At 45.5% G+C, this 27,280-nt stretch overlaps 2 protein-coding genes across 2 annotated transcripts in view; both read right to left on the reverse strand.

Moving 5' to 3' along the window:
• Positions 1 to 27,280, reverse strand: part of LOC147866003 (protein TORNADO 1-like) — a 78,944-nt gene that overhangs the window by 46,228 nt on the left and 5,436 nt on the right. The window lies entirely within an intron of this gene.
• LOC147866007 (uncharacterized) lies at positions 17,569 to 18,675 on the reverse strand. The gene is made up of 2 exons (XM_087317512.1): positions 18,099 to 18,675; positions 17,569 to 18,000 (listed from the first exon to the last, which is right to left on the reverse strand). The coding sequence occupies exons 1-2, from the start codon at positions 18,673 to 18,675 to the stop codon at positions 17,924 to 17,926; spliced, it is 654 nt and encodes a 217-aa protein (XP_087173638.1). The 3' UTR covers positions 17,569 to 17,923.

The following is a 27,280-nucleotide window of genomic DNA, read 5'->3' on the forward strand; positions in this document are numbered from 1 at the left end:
GTCTTAGGGGCCTGGCGTCTAAGTTCAGAGCGTTCCGAACGGTAGTGTGTACAAGGGAGAATACGCCGTCATTTTTCGACTTACAATCGATGCTCCTTGTACAGGAGAACCACGCCGGTGCATCAACTAGCGCACCCACTGACAGCCGAATGTTGTACACGGAGGCGGATCGGTTCCGTGGGCGTGGTGGATGAGGCGGCCGACAAGAGCAAGAATGAAGGCACAGAGAATGTGCCGACAGCAGTTCCGGGACTTCTACTGGCAGGGGAAGTCAAGGTGGTGCCGGAGGCCGGTAAGACAAATCTGCAACGAAATGTTGGTACTGTGGCAAGAAGGGCCACAGAGAAAGCAAGTGTTGGAGAAAGCGCGCTGATTGGGACAAATCCGGATCCGGCAAGGCGGGCAAGGATGGCCGGCAAAGCTCGCACTATGCGAAGGGATCGGGAGGATCCAAGAACGGTAACGGGCCGACCTTGATGATGAAGCACGAGGCGAACTCGATGAAGAAGACCACTTCCAAATCAAAGGAAGTGTGGTATGTTGATTCTGGTGCGTCGAACCACATGACGAGCCACAAAGACTGGTTCTCCTTTTTGGAGAAACCGGATCAACCAGGAGTAGTCGAAATCGGAGATGACACTCCTCACCCAATCGTGCATGTCGGAGAAGTCCCTTTGAGCCACGTCAGACAGAAGGGGAAGCTGATTAACGTATTACACGTTCCGACAATCACGAAGAACCTGGTGTCGGTCGGACAGATCGTCGACCAAGGTATGCAGGTGCGGTTCTCGCACCTCAGGTGCTTCATCAAGGAAGAAGGCCAAATTATTGCGCAAGGGCACAGAGACGGGAGGATGTTTATCCTCGACACCAATGACATCGGCACCGCTCTGTTCGCAAAAGGACAGAAGGTCGAATCGAACATCAACCTATAGCACAAGCGGATAGGCCACGTCAATTACCAGAGGCTTCAAGACCTGCAAACGAAACAAGTTGTTTTCGGTTTGCCGAAGTTTAGCGGCCGGAAGGCCCAAGTATGTGAAGCCTGCCAACTCGAGAAGCAACATCGGCTTCCATTCCCTACCGAACGTAACCGGAACCGTAACAAGCTCGACCTAATTCATTTGGATGTGTGGGGACCGGCACAGAATGTTAGTCTTGGCGGGAGTCGATATTTCGTCTCCTTCATCGACGACTATACGCGGCACACATGGATCTACCTCATTCAGCAGAAGAGTGAAGTCTTCGAGTGTTTTCGGAGTCTCCAAAGCATGATGGAATGGGAATCAGAGAGGAAGATCAAATGCCTGCGGTCGGATGGCGGGAAAGAATACTTTTCCGGCCAATTCAACAGTTATCTGCAGCAAACTGGAATTCGGCGAGAATTCAGCTACAGATACACACCGCAACAGAATGGTGTTGCCGAGAGGAAGAACATGTCGCTTATCGATGCGGCAAGGGCAATGCTGGAGGAGAAGAGCATGCCCAAATTCTACTGGGTGGATGGCGGAAGTGCGTGAGCCGGAGAGCTACGCAGAAGCGGCCAAGGACGCAAATTGGCCTGCCACTATGGAGGAAGAAATGCGGGCACTTGATGTCAACAAGACATGGGACTTGGTTGACCCTCCTCGTCACTGTAAACCGATCGGATGCAAGTGGTTATACAAGGTAAAGTACAACGCCGATGGTTCTGTTAACTGGTATAAAGCCCGGTTAGTGGCGAAGGGATACGCGCAAACCCACGGAATCGACTACGACGAGACCTTCGCTCCGGTAGCGAAGATGACGACGGTTCGAGTGGTGCTGGTAGTTGTTACAGCAAGGGGGTGGCATCTTCAACAAATGGATGTGAAGAATGCATTTCTTCAAGTTGATCTTTAAGAAGAGGTCTTTATGACTCAGCCTCCCAAATTTCAATCGGAGATGAACAAGTCGGCGGTATGTCAGCTGAAGAAGTCATTGTACGGCTTGAAGCAAGCCCGTCGAACTTGGAATGCGAAGATCACACACCAGTTGCGTAGTATGGGGTTTGTGGCCTCCAAATCGGACTCTTCATTGTTCATCTGGCAAGGCTCAGCCGGTCCGGTATGTATACTGTTGTATGTTGATGATCTCGTCATCACCGGACCAGGTGTTCCAAAAATCAATCACGTCAAGTCCCAGTTGTCAGACGCATTTGAGATGAAGGATCTGGGGGACGTTCATTATTTTCTAGGGATCGAGGTGATCCGAACCCCGGACGGCATATTACTCTCACAACGTCATTACGTCTTGAATATGTTGTACCAGGTCGGCATGACAGAATGCCGACCTGTATCGACACCCTTGGATCGGAACCAGAAGCTTCATCCCAACTCCGGACTAGCCTGGAACGAGCAACGGTTCCGACAAATTGTCAGAAGCCTTATTACTTGACTATCACGCGACCCGACATCAGCTAACCGGTCGGATTGATAAGTCAGTTCATGCAGAAGCCGACCGTGGCGCACCTTCAGTGTGCGCTACGGATATTGCGGTATGTCAGCGGCACCATGGACTAGGGACTGTTATACTAGCAAGGTATAATCGAAGAGCTCGTCGGTTACACGGATGCTGACTGGGCCGGCGATGCATCAGATCGCCGATCAACCTCTGGTTACATGTTTTCCCTAGGTAGCGCGATTGTTGCGTGGAGCAGCAAAAAGCAGCCAACAGTTGCTCTGTCGAGCACTGAGGCTGAGTAACGGGGCGTTACCATTGCCACCTGTGAAGCCATTTGGCTTCACCGACTACTGCAAGACTTACGGATCGAGGTACCAACCCCGATTTTGGTCTACTGCGACAACATAAGCAGCATGCAACTCGCCGAGAACCCCGTATTCCATGCTCGCACAAAACACATAGAAGTGCACTATCACGTCGTGCGTGAGCATGTCCTAAGCGGTGACGTTGACCTTCGGTATGTTCACACAGATCGGCAAGTTGTTGACATCTTCACCAAACCACTCGGCTCGGACAAGTTGCAACACTTCACCGAAATGCTTGGTGTTCAGCATCTCGACGTGCAACACTTGAGGGGGAGAACGGGCAAAGACACCGAAACGGGCAAAGGCAAAGAGATTGTTGATTGCGCCGGTGAGGGAAGAACAGAAGGCAGCAGAGTCAAGAAGGACAGAGCCGACCCAAGGAAGAAGGCCGATGTGGTGAAGGGCTTGGAACCAGAAGACGAATCGGGATCAACCGATTTGCACAAGAGCTGGAACGAATCAGAGACAGTCGATTCGGTTTAAAAGACAGATTTGGAAGAACCGGATCAATATAAGGCCAAGTAGACACGGATGTAGCGGAAGTCGATGCCATCGCGGAAGAACAGACGGATCGATAAGCGCTGGAGTCATAGCAGCGAAGGAGCTGAGAGGGGCCTAGTGAGCAAACATACCGACCGAGAAGGTCGAGGCGCGCAGAACAACAGGGGTCGGGGCAAACAAAACCAGGCCGGACGAGGTGCGCGAGCAAGGCGAAGCGACGCCAGGAGAAGTCGGTTGGAAGAACCGGCTTCCACAGAGACTGACACTAAGATCCAACCTCAAGTTGACCTTGAGGGGGACTGTTGAGCAACAAGCTCAACTGGAGCCAGATCGGCTGCATAAGCCTGAGCCGGCAAGCGAGACAGATTGGTAAGCTGTGAGCAACCGAGCCGGCAAGCAACAGAGCCGGCGAGCTGGGGAGCCAGTTAGCCGGATCCAATCAGTAACCGGAAGCCTAGTATTAGTGTAGAATACTAGGCAATTATAGTCTCGTAGTAAGTGTCAGATGCTCGTGTGAGCATTGAAGTACGGAGTACTTCTGTCAATCCCACGTGGACTTGTATAAATAATGCTACTGAATATAGTTGTATTTACAAAGTGCTTATATCGTTTTGAAGATAGCTTTTACGTTTTGCTCTCTCTGTCTCTCCTGTGTATTCTCTATGTTCTCTGCTTTCGAACGCTTCCTTGTATCCTTTATATGTCACACTCAAAGAGGGTGACTTATTTTTGGTTGATATCCTCGTGTCATCGTTATGGCACGGACGACTTGGACACCTCAGCAAGGCCGACATAACGCACCTATCCAGAGCTGGTTACATCCCCAAGCTCTCCTTCTCGGATCACCAATTCTGCGAGCATTGCTAGTGCGGCAAACAGGTTGCCGCATCACACCTGACATCAGCACCAAGATAATCGAGCCCACTCGATTTGGTCCACTCGGAAATCTATGGCCCGATGCCACATCAGTGTCTCGACGGTGCTTCGTACTTCGTTAGTTTTATTGATGACTCGACTCGGAAGGTGTGGGCTTACCGTATCAGAACCAAAGATCGGGTGTTCCTGATCTTCTCTGAATGGCTTGCAATGGTCGAAAATCAGACTAGTCGGAAACTGAAACGTCTCCGAACCGACAATGGAGGAGAATTCAAGTTTGAAGAATTCGTCAATTTCTGTCGGGAACGCGGCATTCGACGTGAATATACGGTACCCTATAGTCCAGAGCAGAACGGAATCGCTGAACACATGAATCAGACGATTCAAGAACGCGTAGTATCCATGCTCCAACACTCCGGACTGTCGGATGGCTTCAAGGCGAAGGCTCTACTTACAGCAATACAGATAATAAATATGTCACCAAGTAGACCTCTAGGACTTCAAATACCTCAGGAAATATGGACCGGCAGTAAGCTCTGGGATCTTCGGTTGCGAGGCGTATGCTCTCATACCGAAAGACGATCGTCGAAAACTTGAACCAAGGTCACGGAAATGTGTTTTTCTTGGATATGGACCCGACAGCGAGATCGGATACCGACTCTGGGACCCCGAGCACAGACAAATCGTCTGAAGTTCGGACGTTGTGTTCAACGAGTTGACTATGCATAAAACGGCCGAAAGGCCTATTGAAGTCCGAAGGGTAATATTTTCCGAAGTGCCAGCCCTTCACCGCCCACAACACGAGATCGGTTTCACGGGTAACTGACAACTCTTGTACCGAATGGCTCGGCTCCTGACCATCCGACATTGATACCCAGTGCTACTAGTCTAGTCATATCTCGCAGATCCGAGAGACTGTCGCAACCTCCGGAGAGGTACTCTCCCAGAATTTCCTTTCCCGACGTCGGCGAACCGACGTCTTACGAAGAAGCATCGGCATCTGCCGATTTAGCCACATGGCATTTGGTGATGGAGTCGGAAATGCACTCCATTCGGGCAAACAAGACCTGGGACTTGGTCAAATTATCGAAGAATCGACGTGCTCCTCCGTGTAAGTGGGTCTATCGACTAAAAGAGACGTCCGACTCAACCACCCCAAAGTACAAGGCTAGATTAGTTGTGAAGGGATTTTGACAGGAATTTTGCATCGACGTCGATGAAATCTTTTACCTATTGGTTAAAATGAAGACCCTTCGTTTCATGCTCGGCGTCGTGGCCGCCGACAACTTGGAGCTGATTCAGCTAGATGTAAAAACGGCATTCCTCCATGTTGACCTACAGGAGGAAATCTATATGGAGCAGCCGAAAGTTTTTGTGGCATCCGACCATGAACATCTAGTCTGCCGACTCAGGAAGAGTTTATACGGCCTGAAACAAGCACCCCGACAGTGGTACAAGAAGTTCGACGACTTTATCCAGTTTGTCGGCTTCTCCAAGAGCAATGAGGACCACTATCTCTTCACCAAAACAACTCAAGACGAGTCTCCCATCTTCCTCATCATCTACGTGGACGACATGCTACTCTCCGATTGGCATGCCGGAGAGCTCACTGAACTCTTTTGGCAACTGCGGTTGAAGTTTGCCATGAAGGACCTGGGTCCGGCAAGACACATACTTGGTATGAAGATTAGTCGGTATCACGATACACGACAACTTTTCTTGTCTCAAACCGACTACATCGGATGTGCCAAGTCTGCTTCGACCCCGTTCCCCATTAACCTTTGGCTATCTCAGCGAGACTACCCGACATCCAGTCCGGAGGGGGAAGATATGAAGTCGGTACCGTATGCACCGGCAGTCGACTTCTGTTGAGAATCAACGCTCCGATTCGGCTTCACCACTCGGCCACAACCGAGAAATCACGAATCAATACAGCAGAAAATAGGAAACACAGAGAAAGACACGATAACACAGGTATTAACGTGGAAAACCCTATACGGGAAAAACCACGGGAGTGCAAGACTCCAAACCAAAACTATGCACAGAGAAATATACAATGGCGAGCTGCAAGGCGACGACCTTGAGCTTGCTGTCCTCGCCACAGGCGGCGGTATTACACAGAGGCGTCGACCTCTTCCTCTCTCACGCTCTACCTCTCTCACAGCTGCTCTCTCTTCACTCCTCTTGAGTGGAAAAACAGAAAAATGAGTAGCAACAGTTTTAGACTGCTTGCCCTAAGTCATATTTATACACATATGACTTTCGGGCTATTTACATATATAGCCACAAGGGCCCTTGGCAAACATATTCACAAATATGTCCCCGAATCCGGATCTCTCTCCGGGTATCTTCATCATCCGGTTCCGTAACCGGGGTCTTCATCATCCGGTTCCGTAACCGGGGCTTCATTCCCGATTCCCGGACATCTGTCTATCCCATCCGGAGGGACCGTAATCCCAACAAACTCCCCCTTCACTTCGGCATGGGATGTCTTTCCAGTCCGACCCTCTTCCGGCACGCTTCCAGCTTGTCGGGTGTGAGCACTTTGGTCAGCATATCTGACCCGTTCTCGTCCGTGTGGATCTTCGTAAGCACGAACTCCAGGTCTTCTATCCTTTCCCGGATCCAGTGATATCTTCGCTGGATGTGCTTCGTCCGGGAGTGGTAGGCCGCGTTCTTCGCAAGGTGGATGGCACTCTGACTGTCGCAGTAGAGTCGGTACTCTTCCTGCCGGATACCGAGCTCTCTAATGAAGTCCTTCATCCATATTATTTCCTTGCCGGCTTCGACAGCCGCCATGTACTCCGCCTCCGTGGTTGACAACGCAACCGTCTTCTGCAGCCTCGACTGCCACGAAACAGCTCCCTCTGCATACGTCATCACATACCCTGATGTGGACCGGCTGGTATCCGCATCAGCCGACATGTCCGAATCGGTAAATCCATCGAGTTCGGGCTTACCGGAGCCGAATCGGAGGCACATGTTCGAAGTGCCCTTTAGGTATCGGAGTATCCATTTGACCGCGTTCCAGTGCTCTTTGCCGGGATTGCTCATGTACCGGCTCACCACTCCGACGGCATATCCTATGTCCAGTCTTGTACACACCATTGCGTACATCAAGCTTCCGACGGCAGAGGCATATGGCACTTTCATCATGTCCTCCTTCTCAGCCTTTGTCTTGGGGCTTTGCTTGCTGGACAACTTGCAGTTTGCTGGGAGGGTTGACCCGACCGGTCTTGCTTCCGACATGTTGAACCGATGAAGCACCTTTGTCACGTACTTCTCCTGTGACAGCCACAACTGCTTCTTCTTCCGGTCCCGGATGATGTGCATCCCTAGTATTTGCCTCGCCGGACCCAGGTCTTTCATTGAGAAGGTTCCGTGAAGAGCCTTCTTCAGCATCCGTATCTTGACCTGGTCTCGTCCGACGATCAACATGTCGTCCACGTACAGGAGGAGTATTAGAAAGTCTCCTCCTTCGAACTTCTTCACAAACACGCAGTGATCGGACTGCGTTTTGTGGTACCCTTCGTCTGTCATGAAGGAGTCGAACTTCCGGTACCATTGCCGGGGAGCCTGCTTCAAACCGTAAAGGCTCTTCTTCAACCGGCATACCAGGTGCTCCTTCCCTTTCTTCTCGAATCCTTCCGGTTGCTGCATGTAGATCTCTTCTTCGAGGTCACCGTGAAGGAATGCCGTCTTCACGTCCATCTGTTCTACCTCGAGGTCCATGCTTGCCGCTATGCTCAGCACCATCCGGATGGAGGTCATCTTCACTACCGGGGCAAATATCTCGTCGAAGTCGACGCCCTTCTTCTGCTGAAACCCCTTCACCACGATCCTGGCTTTGAATCTCAGGGGGTTTTCGGCATCTCCCGGTTTCAGCTTGAACACCCACTTGTTACGGAGTGCCCGTTTTCCTTTCGGCAACTCCACAAGTTCATATGTGTGATTCTCGTGCAGGGAATCCATCTCCTCCTGCATGGCACTTAACCACCTGCGGCTACGGGTGTCATGCTTCGCTTCTTCAAAGCTCTCCGGTTCCCCCTCGTCGGTTAGCAGCACGTGCTCTGGTTCCGGAAATCTCCGGGGAGCCCTTCTCTTTCTTAGAGGATATCTCCGTTCCGGAGCTTCGGTAACCGGTTCTTCCGATTCTTCTTCATCCGAATCCATTTCGGGATCGGGGCCGGTTCCGGTATCATTTTCATCTTCTTCGGCCGGATCTTCGAGTGTTAACCGGTCCCTTGCCGGTCGGGACTGCTCCTCGTAGAGTTTATCCTCACCGGTCGACTTGGAGCTCTTCATCTTCTTCTCCGACTCCCAGTCGGCGAGTGTCTTGTCCTCCATGAAGATGATATCTCGACTCCTGAATATCTTCTTGTCGACCGGGTCCCATACTCGGTAGCCGAACTCGTCGTCGCCGTAGCCGAGGAATATGCATGGCTGGGTCTTTGGATCTAACTTTCCTCTCCGGTCCTTTGCCACATGCACGTATGCGAGACACCCGAACACCTTCAGATGCCGGTAGGACACTTCCTTACCGGTCCACACTCTCTGTGGCGTGTCTCCATCCAGGGGTACTGAGGGTGATCTATTTATCACATATGTCGCCGTCGACATTGCCTCAACCCAAAATCCCTTGGGTAATTTCGCATGTGCTAGCATACTCCGGACCCTCTCCATTATGGTCCGGTTCATCCTCTCGGCCAGCCCGTTCAGTTCCGGCGTCTTCGGCACAGTAAACTCGAGCCGGATTCCCATCGAACGGCAATACTCCTCAAATTGCCCTCGGTATTCTCCTCCGTTATCCGCTCGTATCGCTTTCAGCTTCTTGCCGGATTCTCTTTCCACTCTCGCGTGAAGTTCTTTGAAGACGGACAATACTTGGTCCTTTGTCTTCAACGGTGCCGTCCACAGCTTCCGGCTGTGGTCATCAATGAATGTCACGAAGTACTGGGCTCCGCCATGTGACTTCGTTTCTACTTGACACACGTCAGTGTGCACCAACTCCAATGGTGCACAACGTCTCGTCGGTGGCCTTGAGTGGAAGGAGGTCCGGTTTTGCTTACCGGCCAGACAGTCGGTGCACTTCTCCAGATGCACATGCTTCACTGGGATAAGGTTGTCTTCTGCAAGCCTCTTCATCCCCTTCTCACTCATGTGGCACAGTCTCTTGTGCCACAGCTCACCGGCAGTGTCAGCTGCCACGTTCACCTCCTCCGGACATAGCCGGGAATTCATCAGGTACAGAGTGTTGACTTTCCGGGCCCGAGCCACTATCAGGCTCCCTTTGCTGAACTTCATGACACCGTTCCGGATGCTACCCGTGTAGCCTTCATCGTCTAGCCTCCCGGCCGAAATCAGGTTCAATCGAACCTCCGGAACGTGTCGAACATCCTTCAGCAGCATCTTGCATCCGGTTGATGTCATCAGCCACACGTCTCCTATGCCGGCAATCCGGCATGTACCTTCATTTCCCATCCGGACACAGCCGTGCTCACCGGCTGTGTAGGATGAGAAGTATTTCTTCTCCGGGGTCAGGTGGAACGACGCTCCGGAATCGACCACCCAGGTCATCTCTTCACCGGCAAGGTTCAGCTCCCTCTCTTCGGTAATGGGCATTATCTCTTCTTCACTTGCCGCGAGTGCCGTCGTTCCTTTCCGGTCCTGCCCTCGCCGATCCGGACCTCTCCGGTCCGTGGATCCCCGGTATGCACCGTTTCTCTCCGGTGACTTCTTCGAATCGGTGTCGTCGGCTCCGTTGTCCTTTCGGTAATGCCGACAATTCTTCCGGAAGTGCCCCGGCTTCCCACAGTGGAAGCATGTGGGTCTTCCTCTTGACTGCGACCGGGTCCCCGACTTCTCCCGTCTTTGCGGACTCCGGTTCCATTGTCTTCCCCGTTCCGATTCGGTAAGCAGCGCCTTCGAGTCGGAGGCCGGTTCTTTATCTCTCCGACGCGCTTCTTCGTTCAAAATACTTGTCTTTACCGTTTGTAGGGACAAGTTATCTTCCGTGCAGGAGGTGCTGAGAGGCACCACCAAGTTCTCCCAGCTTTCCGGCAATGTACACATCAGAATGATGGCTTGCATTGCATCCTCTAGCGGGAACTTGATCGCCGCAAGCTGGTTCACGAGTCCCATGAACGTGCTTACGTGTTCCACCATACTCTCGCCGTCCCGGTACTTGAGGTTCACTATCTTCCTCATCAGGGAGGTCCGGTTCAACGCATTCTTCCTCTCGTAGAGGCCCGACAGCTTCCGCCACATCTCATATGCGTTGGTGTCGTTCGCCACATGTTGTAGAACGCTCACGTCGACGTATTGCCAAATGGTTGCAACGGCTTTCTGGTTCAGAAGCCTCCATTCCGTCTCAAGTACCCCCTTCGGTATTTCCGACCTGTCAATCGGTTCATACAGGTCCCGAACAATCAGAAGATCCTCCATCTTGATCTTCCAGTCGGCGTAATTCTGCGCATTCAGCACCATCATCCCCGGCTGCCCGCTGCCGCCGCCTTCCATTTTCTGCAGCACCTCGCTCTGATACCACTTTGTTGAGAATCAACGCTCCGATTCGGCTTCACCACTCGGCCACAACCGAGAAATCACGAATCAATACAACAGAAAATAGGAAACACAGAGAAAGACACGATAACACAGGTATTAACGTGGAAAACCCTATACGGGAAAAACCACGGGAGTGCAAGACTCCAAACCAAAACTATGCACAGAGAAATATACAATGGCGAGCTGCAAGGCGACGACCTTGAGCTCGCTGTCCTCGCCACAGGCGGCGGTATTACACAGAGGCGTCGACCTCTTCCTCTCTCACGCTCTATCTCTCTCACAGCTGCTCTCTCTTCACTCCTCTTGAGTGGAAAAACAGAAAAATGAGTAGCAACAGTTTTAGACTGCTTGCCCTAAGTCATATTTATACACATATGACTTTCGGGCTATTTACATATATAGCCACAAGGGCCCTTGGCAAACATATTCACAAATATGTCCCCGAATCCGGATCTCTCTCCGGGTATCTTCATCATCCGGTTCCGTAACCGGGGTCTTCATCATCCGGTTCCGTAACCGGGGTCTTCATCATCCGGTTCCGTAACCGGGTCTTCATTCCCGATTCCCGGACATCTGTCTATCCCATCCGGAGGGACCGTAATCCCAACAACTTCCTCATGTACGCGATGGTCGCGACACGGCATGATATTTCTCACGCCGTAGGAGTCGTCAGCAAATTCATGCACAACCCTGGCCGATCACACTGGAACGTAGTCAAGCATGTGTTCAGATATCTAGCTGTCACAAAAGACCACGACATTCTTTTCGGCCCGAACTCAACCTCAGGCATAGTCGGTTACACCGACTCGAACTTTGCCGACTGTGTGGACAGTCAGAAATCAACAACCGGATACTATTTCAAATTCGGCAATGGAGCAATCTCGTGGAAGTCAAAAATTGAAGAGTGCACAACAACCTCAACGACCAAAGCGGAATATGTAGCTGCGTTGGATGCGGCAAAAGAAGCTTTATGGCTCGATCGGCTGGCGCACACGTTTTGACAGGTCGACTCCGACTCGGCTCCAGTTGTCTACAACGATAGTCAGGGTGTGGTTGCCTTGTCAAAAAATCCGGTTCACCACAACGCCTCTAAGCATATCGACGTTCGATATCACTTCGTTTGGGACTGCGTCATCTCAGGGAAAATCGGTCTCGAGAAGATATCCACAATCGATAATGTCACAAATGGAATGACCAAGTGTCTTTCGGCGAATCGTTTCCGGTCCCTTCGGCACCAGATGGGCGTAATGAAAAATCAGTCTGATTAAAGTCGGACACAACACAAGATGGTTTCGGACCACCGACATCGGTTCTCTGAGGATCGCCTTCAACTCTTCCGACTCGACCGGTTCGGTCCTCTATCTTTGAATCTTGCCGACTCTGACAAAACCGATCTGTCTGATAAACCATGTACATATACCTGTAATTCTTTAGATAACCCATGTATACGCCCATTACGGGGGAGTGTCGAATACGAGTGTATAATGGCCGTATTCACACTGTCCCTTTGGACAGCCCAAGTTCGGGCTATTTCTGTAAATAGCATAAAGGGTAGTTGCCCTAGGATAGTCACTATATAAAGTGACTTTATAACCTTTAGTAAAGGTTGGTTGTCATTTGTAACTGTTGCTATCGGAATATATAGTTTACATTGCTTTCTCCAAAGCCAAAGGGGAAGTTGTTGTCTTTGGTGACATGACTACTCGTAAATAAATTTTGCAACTTGATGCACAACAACCTTTCACGCCACAAATCTCAAGGATTTAAAAGGATTCAAGAGGATATACAAATGTGTAGTCACTCTACTACGGATGAAAAGTTCATATCAATTTGAGAAGTTACTTCTATAAATGTGCAACAATATCAAAATGCTTATTGTAAATAGTATATCCTTATGGCCTAAAATTAATAGTTGTTTGGCACACATATCATGTTCCTCACATAATTATCACCAAGTTTTGGCAGAAAATATGGAAACAACATCACATGAGGTGAATTACCATGTTATTGCGGAAATCTGTGTGTGTGCGTCGAAACGGAGTAGGACCACCAGGGTCACAAACCAAGGAGCCAGCCGAAGTAGGATGCTCGTTAGGAGGTCTTCGATAGATTGGTTGCCTGCTACGTATCCGATCCGGATCGTTCCCGGGTGCCGGACAACGAATGCAAGGGAATGGGAATGTGTAATGTTTCGGTCATGTCGTAGACAATAAACAATGAGAACGCATGCTCGTGACTCGGGGAAACACGAGCAACAAGTAGGAATAAGCAGAAGCAGTCTTGACACGAAGAATGCAAAGGCACAACAAAGGGGAAATGGATTATATGAGAAGTAAGTACAACTGGACTCATCCGGTGACAGAGTTGCACGCTCCGAGGACACACACACACACACATAGAGAAGGTGACCCTCAGATCGGGAGCGCACGGGCTTCCAGAGCGAGCAGAGGCGTCACCAAATCAACACACAACAGCAAGAGAGAGAGAGAGAGAGAGTCGTTGTTACAAGTGACTACTAATCTTTTGTATCGTTGCTCTATTGTGTCTATTGGATGGTTATCATCTTTAAAGGCTAAAGAAGAATGGAGATTACACAAATCCGATCATGGGTGGTGGCAAATCTTACAACGTAGTTGGCATTCTAAATTGCCACTTATGGCAAAGGTCTTCCTTTGGAGAGTTTTGATTAGAGGATTGCCTTTCGGATTAGCTCTAAAGCGTCGTGGACTAGCAATCAGTAATTGCTTTTTTTGCACTGTTCAAATGGAAGATAGTACTCATCGATTTATACAATGCCCGATTGCTTCTCAGATTTGGAGTTACATTTCTCAAATTTGGCAAGTTTTATCACGGTGTTATTTGACACCTAGACAATGGGTGTTTGCACAATTTACACAGGAGGACCCAAAGTCAGAGATGGAGATTGTTTTTCTATTTTTGAGATATTGGGGATTGCGTCATAATTGGAATATGTGCAACGCTTTTGTATTCGATGGTAGACATGAAGTGAAAGCATATCTACGAAAGTTGAAGGGAGTACTAATGTGCCAATTTTCTTTATTGGAGCAAGTGGAAATCCTTTCCTCGGTGGAATGTTCATCTTGCCTATTGGCAATTCAACATCTTCCATTACCCATGTAGTGTAGTGTAGTTAGTGGGTGACCATACTTCATGGTCACACCCATTGTAAGTAGTGTTTTTTACACACATTTATTAATATAATTGTGTGTTTTCAAGAGAGAGAGAGAGAGAGAGAGAGAGAGAGAGAGAAGCTCTAACCGACAACGCCTTCTCCTCCCCAAAACAGTCCCCAAACCTCCCCTTTTATAGGACAAGGGGAGACCGTTACATCACAATTAAAGGTGGCCGCTGTTGTCAGGGATTTCCCCGGATTTCCTCATACTAAAATAATCTTTCTACATGTGGGGACATAGAGTACCCCTTTAATTAGCCTACTTAGTACATAAGTATTTAACATCTATTTACAATTTAGCCCTTCGGCCCTTGTTTTTGTGCCTATTTGCACACCCCTGTTCCCATGCTTGGCCCGATCGGCCCTCCATCTTGTGTCGAAAACCTCATTCACACGCTCTCGACCCCTTTTTCTCTGTCTTGTTGGGAATCTTCACAACAACGTTCCAATGACTATTAATACATATGGCACGACCGGTTGGAGCATGGCCGTGTGGGATTCTTAGCTCTCCTAATTGTGTAGCTTGCCCACATGCAACAGAATCAATCTGACATGCTCTGTGGGAATGCCCAAATACCCATTGAATATGGGGGGGGGAGGGGGGGTTGGCCACCTATTGCAATTATGCCAAGTGCAAGGCACAATCAATGTATTAATACATATGGCACTACTGGTTGTAGCATGGCCGCGTGGGAATCTTAGCTCTCCTAATTGTGTAGCCTACCCACATGCAATAGAATCAATCTAACATGCTCTGTGGGAATGCCCAAATACCCATTGAATATGGGGGGGAGGGGGTTGGCCGCCTATTGCAATTATGCCAAGTGCAAGGCACAATCAAGTGGGGAAATGTATGTTGGTTATCATAGGAGGCCCTAGTTGATAGGTACAGGCATCAAGAGGAGGGGATGACTTTAGTGATAAAAGCACAAGATGTTTTTTTTTCTACCATCGACAATATCCACTCAACTCCTATTACTACCAAATCTCAAGTTGTGTAGGAATTGGTCAAACCCAATAAGTCTTTAGACTCTATGGAAACAACGATGTAGACGGGTCTTCTCCAACCAATAGTGCATCCAATAATGTTAATGCAAGTGATATTGTCATGATATAGCATGGTATGGCTTCAAAAGGATTTGAACCCATGACCTTGTGGCACATGGGTGAAAGCCTTACTATTAAGTTATTCCTTGTAATACATAAAATATTATTTCTATTAATTCACTTAAGAAATCCATGTATATTCTAGATTTCTCTGGATAAGCCACTATAAAAAGAGGCACATGGCATTATTGAGAACCAAATCGATTCAACGCCAATTTTAAGCCTCCTAGTTATCCTTGTATATTCTTTTCACATAATATATCTTTTGTTATTAGCATTCTCTCTCTCCCAAACTCTCCCTCTCTTTCTTTCTTTCTCTTTGAAAAGTCAGTATTCTGATAGACATTGATTACTCAAACTATGATGTTATTAGTTTTGTAAGTTGTTTTGCAGACCCCATTTATAATTACCTAGGCATCTCTATCCATGGAAGGTAAAACTAAAAATGAAAAGATTGTTTCGAAGTACATGGCAGATGCCAAATTAAAAGTCCCTCTTTGTACACATGTCCACTGATGTTTTCATCTCCCGACCGGTTTTGCTGGATCCAGATTTGTCCGAATCGGCGTGCTTCTTCCGGCACTCGCTTTCTCTGTGGCCCTTTTTGCCACAGTACCAACATTCCGTGGCGGATTTGTCTTGTCGGCCTCCGGCACCACCTTGACTCTCCCTGCTTGTGGAAGTCTCAGAACTGCTGTCGGCACAGTCTCTGTGCCATCAGTCTTGCCCTTGCCGACCACCTCCATTGCGTGCCAACCCGCCTCGTCCACCACGCCCACGGGGCCGATCCACCTCCGTGTACATCATCCGGTTGTCGGTGGGTGCACTTGTTGATGCACCGGAGTGGTTCTCCTCTACAAGGAGCATCGACTGTAAGTCGAAAAATGACGGCGTATTCTCCCTCGTACATACTACTGCCCGGAAAGCTCAGAACTTAGACGCCAGGCCCCCAAGATAGACCTGTACCATCTCCTCTTCCTCTACAGTGACGTTGATAGAGGCAAGCGAGTCACAGATCTCTTTGATTCGGGTCGTATAATCAGCCACCGACATGTTCTTCTGTCGGACATTGCTCAACTCCTGTTGGAGTAGCAGCTTCCAGGTTGTGGTGCTTGCGGCGAACACCTTCTTCAGGTTTCCCCAAGCCTCTTTCGGCGTCCCGGCATCTCGGACGTGGCATAGCAGCTGGTCTCCGACACTGGACGCAAAGCAGTACATCACTCTACTTGCCGATTGTTCCCACACCGGGAAGTCCTTGTGTGCCGCATCAGGTGTTGTGTCGTTAGCTCTATCGACATAGCTCCAGTAACCATGCCCAAGCAGGTACTGGTGCATCTTGTATGACCAAGATACATAGTTGGATCTGTCGAGCTTCTCCACCGGAAGCGAGCTAGCCATTCCTCTATCCATTGTTTTTTTTTTCTATTCTTTACAAAGGTTAGGTTTTCTTCTTGCGAAAGTGAATGTCGGCTGCAGAGGTTCTCAACGCTCGCGCTCTGATACCATGTAAAAACAAATAGCGTGCGGAAGCAATAAAAACAGAAAATAGACAATAGGTTTAATGGAGAGATTAACAGTAGATGGGAGAGACACAGAGAGAGAGAGAGAGAGAGAGAGAGAGAACAAGAGTCTCTATTCAAAAATTATATCAACGCTCTATACATCGTATGTGTCCAGAACACTTTTATATAGGTCCATACGGACTGACAGAAGTACGGTGTACTTCAATGCTCACTCGAGCGTCTGACACTAACTATCATAGTAATAACTCCCTAGTAGTCTAGCTGCAACTAGGCTTCCAGTTACTGATGGATCCGGCTTACCGGCTCCTTTGCTCACCGGGTGCTCACCGGCTCAATGATCCGTCTCGCTCACCGGCTCATGCTTATCCAGCCGATCCGGCTCCAATTGAGCTTGCCGCTCAACAATTATGATCAAGGTGTTAATAATACCCTTTTGCACAAACGCTAAGGTACTTAGCGTCTTTTCTTTAGTATTATTTTGGGCCCGAACCAACACATCTATCACATAGTTTGATTTTTCTTGGATTAACATGATGATTATCTCACTCTTTCAAAAAAGTATAGATACGAAATCCTTGCCCAAAGTGACATTAGTTTTGTCATACGCATATTGGAAATCATTCTTAAATAACACTTGAATCCTCGGAAACAGTCCTGCTATAAGAAATGTGTGGCTTTTGTTCTCACACTCTAGTCTTCTACCCATATACACTTAAAGTATCCTTATCATCATCTATTGGAGTCAATAGGGGTTGTTCCGCAACCTCATCCTTGGACAATATGGTTGGGATAAAGAGCAACTCTATAGTGGTATTCGGGGCTCCGGGGACTTTGTAGCATAAGTGCATGGCTTCCATCAAGTCTACCAATATTGAGCCCTTCACTTGAGATCTTGTTATGGATTCAAACTTCTGCTCTACGAAATTTGGAGGGATGCATTCTCCTACAGCTTTGACAGAATCCTTCTTTCTCGCATCCACTTCAAAAGGAGGGTCGACAATGTCAATCACCGATCAATGGAAGCTGAGAGAGAGCTTGAGACAAACTCCATTTGGTCTGATTGCGTGAATACCACAATCACTTTGAGGGCAATGTTGGATTGACGGCTTTTGGAGGCCAGGAACTTGAGCCAGTACCTGAAGCTTGCTTCGAAGTCTGGCTGAGTTTTTCCTTTCTCCTCTGTGGCTACTTTCGCTATCCATGGGACACCAAACGAACATGAACATGGATGGAACATGATAAGAGCTTGTTGCTATGTCAGGAACATGCAATCGTGGAATGCGTGGAACTCTTGTTGGCCTGCCATATCCCACAAATGACACTCGGATTCCATCCTTTTTTATGGTCTGCACCTCGATTCCTTGTGTACGATCTTATGTTAACAGAGCTCGCAGCTTCTCTGTATTGCAACCATAGATGGAACACATGGTGGATACAAGGGTAGTCTTTCCTGCACAAATTCAAATGCACTGCAGAGTGTTATTGTTAAACTTCATCAATCTAGGCTGTCTATTTTTTAAATTTTTGAAGGGGTGTTCTGTTTTTTACCTGCGAATGGATCCCCACAGATGAACGATCGCATGGAAGTCGCCGGGACTCTCTTCAGATCTGATCCCAACAAGAAATTTCGCTGGTTCCTCCATAGCTGGGCCTTGACAGCAGAGTCCGGAGAGGGGTAATATTCGAAGAATGGAAGGCCGGCGCGAGAAAGAGCATCCACCACCGCACCAATAGTAGCTTCGCTGAATTCGACTGAAAGGAGGAACCCTAACTTAAGGCTGTATAGTGTAAGAGGTGCAGCAGGAGGTCTGGCATCTGCCCCCACCTCCTTCTTTGCGGGTGCAAGGTGCTCCATGAATTCCTTCAGGTCCATCTCTCCATTATCAGAGCTCTCTAAAGAAAGCTCTTTGAGCTCCGGCCAGTGGCGCAGGAAATCGGTGCACCTTCTCCAGTCCATGCCTTTCGAATAGATATGCAGTCTCTGGAGAGAGGCAGCGAAGGGTGAATCTGAAGGATGAAGGCCCGCTAATTTCGCAGCAAACTCTGGGGAAATCTCCACAGACTGAAGATGGAGGCTAATGAGAAAGTGGCCTAACACCTCTATGAACTCATCGCTAATCTCCATGAAATGCATGGAAAGATGCTGGAGGCCCTTGCTATTTTTGAGGCCACTCAGAAGACCATGAGCATCAATGGATCCATCTCCTCCATGGATGAGTAGGCTCTGAGGTGTGGCATCCCGATCGGCATAGAGAGAGAGAGAGAGAGAGAGAGAGAGAGAGAGAGAGAGCTTCGATCCAAGCTCTGTTTTCTTCTCCGGCGAGATTCTTGAGGTCCAGGAGATGGACGGCCCGGCGGGTGAGATTGGCGGCGGCCGTGAGGATGGCCATCCGTTGTTGTTGTTGTTCTGCAATATCTCCTAAATCCAGTATCATGTCTCTGCTGCCCCATTCCCAAGCTTGTCCTCCCCTGACGTTTGAATCAGCATAATATGACCAATATGCTATTCTGTCATTGTCTTAGATGAGGAAGAGGTTCTCAACATTGGCGAGATAATTTAAGAGATTATGAGAGGTTGAGGTTGAGATTGAAGAGAGGCTGAGTAGAGCTGCTCTCGTTTTCTCGACCTCATCTCTGATCTCATTGGAGTCTCACTCCTAATGGATGAATTGGTGTGGGGGTGGGAGGAGGTGAGGCTTCTCCATAAGATTGAATGAATGAAAGAAATGAAAGATCGTATTAAAGTGAAAGATGAATTATGCATACTTTATATCTCATATGTATATGAAAGTGCGGTTCTAATACCAAAAGTCATATGATGAATTAAATGGGTTTTAGCCAAAGTTTACATTAACATAATCTTCAATCAAACTAAGTTTAGCTACAACCATAACATTTATTAAAACTCTCTCTCTCGCTCTTATTTGGTTGGGCCCCATTTAGTTGAAACAAGGTTCCTCATCCATTTATGGACTTAACAATAGAAATGTAAAACGCAAAAGGCTAGTTTTATATTTGTAAAATTAAGCCCAATATTAAAATCTAGATAATTGTGTAATTAGGCTCATTATACATATGCGTATTAGTTAAGGAGGATTAAGCGTCATTTTTCATGGGATTTTGACGTAGACCATTTCTCTCAGTAATGGTTTAGTGCTCAATTGACTAATGACAAACTCAATTGAGCTTTGGGGCTTGACATCAAGCAAGTCATTGAGGGGATGGAGAGAGAGAGAGAGAGAGAGAGAGAGAGACACACACACACACACACTTTCTCCAAGCAATTGCTTATGCATTTGCATTACATCATTCTACGTGGAACCTCTCCAACCCATTCTCTTTTTATTTCATGAACTTAATTGTGGTTTTCTCTCATTCTACATGCGCCAAGTTAATGTCGTGAATCGGGGACAACAATATGTTCCATAGTAAATGGATTTAGAGATAAGTTCTTGTGATAGGAGTTTAGTTAGAATCCAATATAACTTCTAATTGTGCCCCATTCATTTGTCTACCCTTCCCACTTAATATGTGCCTCCAACTTTATTCTTGAAAATATTCTATTATGGTCTCATTCAAGCGTATGACATTTCACTACCATGGGTTAATAACACATTTTGAAAATCAAGACATGTCTACCACAATGGAAGTGGTATTCTAGGTGGGTATGGAAGCCTTTCAATCATTTGTTTTGATGCAAAATACTTTGCAACTGGTGCTCAGCAAATGGGAGCAAATGTTTAAATTGTTTGAAATGATCCAGTTAGATCTAGTGATGTTTATGGTTTGAGATACATGTATATTATGTTTGGAGATATATATAATATGATCGTTTGCGTGAGATATATATAGTATGATCTTGTTTAAGTCCTGAAACTGGATCAATATGGCAGGTACACAATCCGTTCATGTTGAAACCATGCATTGATTCATTGGAGATTTATGTAGTATGCAACTTTAAGTCTTTTGAATGTCTGTGTTATATTGTGAAGCCTGGAAGGATGCTTTTGAGAGCATATGCAATATGTGCTCATATCACCCGACAAAGAATGAATTGTGAGGTTTATAATGTGGTCCATAATTATGTCCTAAAAGTAGGCGTTTGATAAATGTATGAATTAGATCATGTTTAGATTGTGCAAGACATCTACAATGTAACTTATCATTAACAAATTTGCATCGATGGATGTAGGGTTCAAGTATAAGGTACTTCCATGTTTTTCAAATATCTTATTTGTGTTATCCATTTTTCAACAATGATACTAGAAAGCTACTTATATCCTAATATAGAATACTCAATTCACGGTCTTCAACCAAAGGTCTTAGGCTCCATTGTTGGCCACTACAAGCACAATGGCATAAAGTAAATATGGATTTGGCGTAAAATCAATAAAAACAACTTGTGCGTATTAGTAAACATCAAATAAAATCAACATTGTTAAACAACATCACCAATGGGCAAACCATCATAGCTATGGCAATGCTCATGTCGTCGTGACCGTCTTCTTGGTCTTATTTCTGTTATCCATGTTTTCAACAATGATACTAGAAAGTTGCTTATATCCTAATATAGAATACTCAATTCATGGTCTTCAACTAAAGTTCTTAGGCTCCATTGTTGGCCACTACAAGCACAATGGCATAAAGTAAATATGGATTTGGCATAAAATCAATAAAAACAACTTGTGCATATTAGTAAACATCAAATAAAAATCAACATTGTTAAACAACATCACCAATGGGCAAGCCATCATAGCTATGGCAATGCTCATGTCGTCGTGACCGTCTTCTTGGGAAGCCGAGCTCGCTCTGCTTTGGATATGAGATTCATTGCTAGCATACTTCTAGCATTATGGAAACTAATCTCTCAGCATAGTAATAGACATAGATCCAATCACAACCAATACCAATCCAAAAGGCATCCGCAATCCAACTACATTCACCATGAGAATATGCATCATGGATATGGTGCTCCATTGAGGCCGGCTTGTACCAATAGAATGATTAAACTGTGGATGGGGAAGATGAGGATGTGAACAGAATCACGAGAGGAAGCACGCATAGAGAGAGAGCTCTATCAGTAACGGAATTGAGCATAAAGATATGCGTTATAAAGCCCTTGATTAGAGCTTCGTAAGAAGATATAGCAAGTTAAATTTGGTGGTCTGTGCAAGAAGCAACGATTCAAATAAGGTCATGTATTGTTGACATCCACATACTCAACACGCATTGCGGGTCTTCTATTGTATTCATCATCTTCGACCTCTTCAATCGGGTGAGTTCCGGTTGTCTTTCTTGTTCATGGAATTTTCTTTTTATCTCGGATCACTATCACATTAAGAATAATGGATATAAACATGAATTCCTCTCAAATTGTGGGGGACATCGATATGGAAACAATTGATCCAAAAAAGAGTAATGTGATGGTTGAATGTAATCGTGAAAGGGAAGACATTGGAAGCTCTAAGAGGTTTAAGGACATTGAGGAAATTAATGGGAAAAAAGTGACATATGCCGAAGTAATACATGTAGATGAGGTTGACAAGGATCATTGTAATTGGGATAATTTATGGGGAATTGCCAATACCTTATTGTCTGATATTGTGGAAGAAAATGAAAATGCAGCGAAAGAATGCAATGATGAGGATGTGCATGATGTGGATGTTGATGCTAAGGCAGTGTTGCAATCTTTTGATATATTCTATGATCGTGCGTTTATATTGTTTTTTATCGGGAAACTCCCATACATTAATTGGATTAAACAATGGTTGAACACAATCGTGTCACCAAATTGTGTTGAAAATATATATGCAAGACCATGAGGGTTTTATGATGTAGTGTTTCGTTCATCGGAACATCGAAGTGCATTGTGGGCTAAAGTTCCAGTGTTTTTTGATAAACGATTGGTGCATGTAATGCAATGGTCCCCCGTTGTGGACTATCATGCTTTGTTGAAACAAGAATGCCTTGTTCGGGTAATAGTGGATTGTAAGCATGTTTTTTTATAGCCACTTTTACTAGAGTTGATGAGTCAAATGGGTAAAGTGTTGGTATCTCCACATGCAAATGCTACAAATAAGTGCAAATTTTGTGTGTTATGGGATACAAGTCATAAGAGACCAGGATGGGTGCATATAAACACACTTGGAATGAAAAGACTTTGTTTTAAATTGAAGTGGGAGACATTTGCAGGTCACTATTTTGGATGTGGTGAATGAGGTCACTTTATGGAAAAATGCCATCGTCATTGTCCTTCAAATATAGAGCTTCCTAATGAAGGGAATGGTAAGGAAGGATTTGGCAAAGATGTTGGTGTGTTAGATATGGTGGTTGTTATGGATGAAGGAACATCATCTAGAGTAGGCGATAAAGAGGTTTCACTTCAAGGTTTGGGCCCTAAGAATAAGTGAACTCAATCTATGGATATGGTTATAGATAAGGGGAAAAAACTGTTGGATAGAACTAGTAATGATGTTGTTGTTGAAAAGGATTGGCATCAGGTTAAGGGCAAGTCGAAGGACAAATCAATGAATATGCAACACAATAGTTTGCCCACTACTTGTGAGACTACTTGGAAAAGTAATTCAGGAACTAGGGAGGGTCCTCGAAAAGGTCCTTGGCAAAGACAATTTAGGGATAAGGGATTACCCCTTCACCTTCAATTTGATTCATTGGGACAGGTTGTTAATTCATCGAATTCTTGAGGTTTCCATCAAGCGGGAGAACCTAAACAAAAGAGTTCAATAGACAACACTAAGGATGTGGTGCTGAAAATCCATATGCAACATTGGAACATGCTTTGACTAGTTTCATGACATCGGTTTCTCTAAGGAGCAAGTGCACCCATAACATTGTTGATTGAATGAAAGTGGTAACATGGAATGTGAGAGGGGCATGTTCTCCTCATAAGAAGTATATATTATGGCAAACTCTATTAAGTAAAGAATGAGATATATTATGTGCAGTTGAGCATAAGTGTCATGAATTAGCAGGATCCACAGTTCATTTGCGTGGATATTCATCATTCTATGCAGGATATCTTCATAATTATTATTCAGGTGTGGTATTAATTGTGCGGGATAAATATTTTCCTCGGGTGGTGCATAATGATCCTTATGGTCGTTTTTTGGTTCTAGAAATCACTTTTTTTGGCGAGGTTGTGTGGGTGGTTGGGATATATGCCCCTAACCAAGCCACTCAACGTATTGCATTATGGGGCTCACTTCGTCAAACCCTATGTGTGGGCCGCCCAGGATTACTTATGTGTGATTTTAACATGTGAGTTGATGCATCTTAATCTACGTCTAAACATTCAATCATGGATGATCCTGAGCAACTTTCTTGGGATTCATTGGCTACCGAGGTTCTGAAGTTGGATGTTTGGACATGGTTGCATTGGAATGAACCAGGTTTTACTTTCCAATCCGCTCAACATAGACAAACATGGAGTCGGTTAGATAGAATGTATGTGATGCGCAATGATTCTTTTTCACCGACATCACTTCGTATGGTAGTTTTACAAGATGTAGGAACTTCAGATCACTTTCCTATTTGTTTGGAGTTTTGTGGTCATGCAATTGAAATGTATAAATCCTTGCTTGAAAAGCCTTCATTACGCTTTAACTCTTCTCTTTTGCTTCAACCTCACTTTGATTCTCTCATGGAGCAAATTTTGGTAAATTTTTCACAAGAAATGAATCTTAAAGGAGTTAAAGCATGGGATATCACGTTACGAAATATTAAGATCATTCATCGTATGTATGGAGTAACTAATGCTCAACGAAGAAGAGGTCTTCTTCCACAATTCTCACAAGTTCTCTCTAGGTGTAATGCGTTATTGATATGATCACCATTAGATGAGGAGCTTTTGGATATTCAGAGTCAATTGCATGTTATTATTTCTCAGTTGCAATGCCAAAGTTATCGTTATGCTAAGATGCGACAACTCAAGGAAGGACTCATTGATAATCAATGTCAATCTCATTTGTTTTTCCAAGAATTACATCCTACTTATGCTCAATCTAATGTGGTACATGTGAAGCAAGGGGATGAATTGATAGTGGATCCTACAACAATAATTGACATATGTCTTCATTACTTTAAGGAGTTGATTGGTCCACAATTGTTAATGACAGATGAGGTGAGTAGAGCACGTCATGAGTTTTATGATGTGGTTGGATGTATTGTGCATGATCTCATTAGTCCTGAATTGGATGCGGATTTCACTGAGGATGAGGTGGATGTAGTTTTAAGGCATCTTCCTAGTGGTAAGAGCCCTGGTTGGGATGGCTTGACAAATGAAGTTTTTAAGAGATATTCCAACATTTTTAAGGGGCCCTTGACTTTGATGTTTCAACATTCTTGGGATTCTGGTCGTATGCCTCAATCTTTGAAGGTTGGTCTAATTAAATTAGTTCCAAAGGTGGCATCTCTAGAGTCATTTCATCAATGGAGACCTATTTCTTTGACGGGGGGGTTGTACAAGATATTTACAAAGATCTTGGCAAATAGATTACAAAAGTATTTGCCAAAGTTGATACATCCCGCCCAATATGGTTTTATTGCATGTAGGAATATATTGCATAATGTGTTGAATGTTCAAATGGCCATGGATTATGCTCGAAACACACATCAAGCATTGATTATGGTGCTATTAGATTTGGAGAAAGCTTATGATCATGTTAATTGGTCCTTTGTTTCTAGGTAAATGCATACAATGGGCTTTGGACCTCGTATGTCTTGCCTCATATTTTTATTAGGACAAGATGCGGTGTCTCTAGTCATGCTTAATGGGGGAGTTACATCAGATATCGCCCTTACAAGATCCGTTCGTAAAGGATGCCCTATTAGCCCATTGTTGTTTGCTATTGTTACTCATCCCTTGTTAGTGATGCTATCAAGGCTTGCAACAAATGGTGATATTGTGGGTCTACACCTTCCGTCTAGAGGGCAACTACTTGCACAAGCTTTGGCAAATGATTCTTTCATGTTTCTACAAGCCTCGCGAGAGAATCTTTAGAAGGGGATGCTTGTATGGAACCAATTTGCATTGCCTTCCGGATTACATATTAATTAGAGGAAGTCTAGTCTCATATCATGTACTGAAAGGGATTTGGAATGTTTAGGATGGCAAGGATCCATGGTGAAGAAAGACTTTATTTTTTGACACTTGGGCTATCCATTAGGAATGAATGTTACAAATGGTCAATTGATTGAATGGATGTCTGGTAAGTTGAAGGATAAGTTCATGTATTAGAAATCACAATCTTGGCCATTTCATGTACGTTTGAAGGTTGTACAATGTATTATGGAACCTATGATATTCTATTACTTGCCATTGCTGCCATGGACAAAGAAGGCTTTGCATTCTATTTTGCAAGAAGAGGGATAAGATGGGGAAACACTTGGGTTGCTTGGAATCATCTAGCAACTCCTAAGCGCTTGGGGGAGATGGAATATTGAACTTATCTAAGCATATGATGACTCCTAGATTTTCATTATTACAAGACATGTGTTCAAACTCACAACCATGGATATCTATTGTTCAATATATTTCATTGAGAACAAGGGTTTACCACATGGGAGGACAACAATTAAGGTTGCATGGTGGCAATTAGGATTCCAGGCTCTACACGTGTTCAACACTTGGTTACCTCATGGCAAGAATCACTCTTGTTATGTGTATGGAAACCATCATCTAGTAGAGAGCATTGTAATTCTTTGCAAAAAGAGTTACTTGTGTCTTCTCAGTTAGTATGTTGGCCAGGAAAGGAGAGATTGCGCTCTCAATTTAATCGTTTGTTTCGTTTGCGGGTCACAGAAGTGGGAGATATAGTTAAGGCTCCATCTCAAAGAATTTTGGTGTTTGTTGAAGCGCAACAATTATTACGCATTCCGCCTAATTATGGGTTTATTAGGCAACAACTAAAAATATTCTATTGATGCAAGGTCCCTTACCTCTACAAACAGGAGAACAACCGTGGATTGATTAGTATTTAAAGGGACAAACATCGTTGTTACAAGTGACTACTAATCTTTTGTATCATCACTGTGTTGAGTCTCTTAGATTGTTATCATCTAAGGCTGAAGAAGAATGGAGATTACACAAATCTGATCATGGGTGGTGGCAAATCTTACAACGTAGTTGGCATTCTAAATTGCCACTTGTAGCAAAGGTCTTCATTTGGAGAGTTTTGATTGGAGGATTGCCTTTGGGATTAGCTCTAAAGCGTCGTGGACTAGCAACGAGTAATTGCTTTTTTTGCACTGTTCAAATGGAAGATAGTACTCATCGATTTATACAATGTCCGATTGCTTCTCAGATTTGGAGTTACATTTCTCAAATTTGGCAAGTTTTATCACGGTGTTATTTAACACCTAGACAATGGTGTTTGCACAATTTACACAGGTGGACCCAAAGTTAGAGATGGAGATCGTTTTTCTATTTCTGAGATATTGGGAATTGCGTCATAATTGGAATATGCGCAACGCTTTTTGTATTCGATGGTAGACATGGAGTGAAAGCATATCTACGAAAGTTGAAGGGAGTACTAATGTGGCAATTTTCTTTATTGGAGCAAGTGGAAATTCTTTCCTCAATGGAGTGTTCCTCTTGCCTATTAGCAATTCAACATGTTCCACTACCCATGTAGTGTAGTGTAGTTAGTGGGTGACCATACTTCATGGTCACACCCATTCTAAGTAGTGTTTTTTACACACATTTATTAATA

Source organism: Azolla caroliniana, unplaced genomic scaffold, assembly GCF_043228905.1.
Source record: "Azolla caroliniana isolate FFs.n. ecotype wild unplaced genomic scaffold, voAzoCaro1.0.p SCAF_3, whole genome shotgun sequence".
NCBI lineage: Eukaryota > Viridiplantae > Streptophyta > Polypodiopsida > Salviniales > Salviniaceae > Azolla > Azolla caroliniana.

Excerpts from the sequence above, each read along its gene's own strand:
- LOC147866007 (XM_087317512.1), bottom strand. The coding sequence starts at position 18,675 with ATGGAGATTAGCGATGAGTTCATAGAGGTGTTAGGCCACTTTCTCATT. Across the intron at positions 18,001-18,098 it reads CTGTGGGGATCCATTCGCAG|GAAAGACTACCCTTGTATCC; the intron begins GTAAAAAACAGA and ends GAATTTGTGCAG.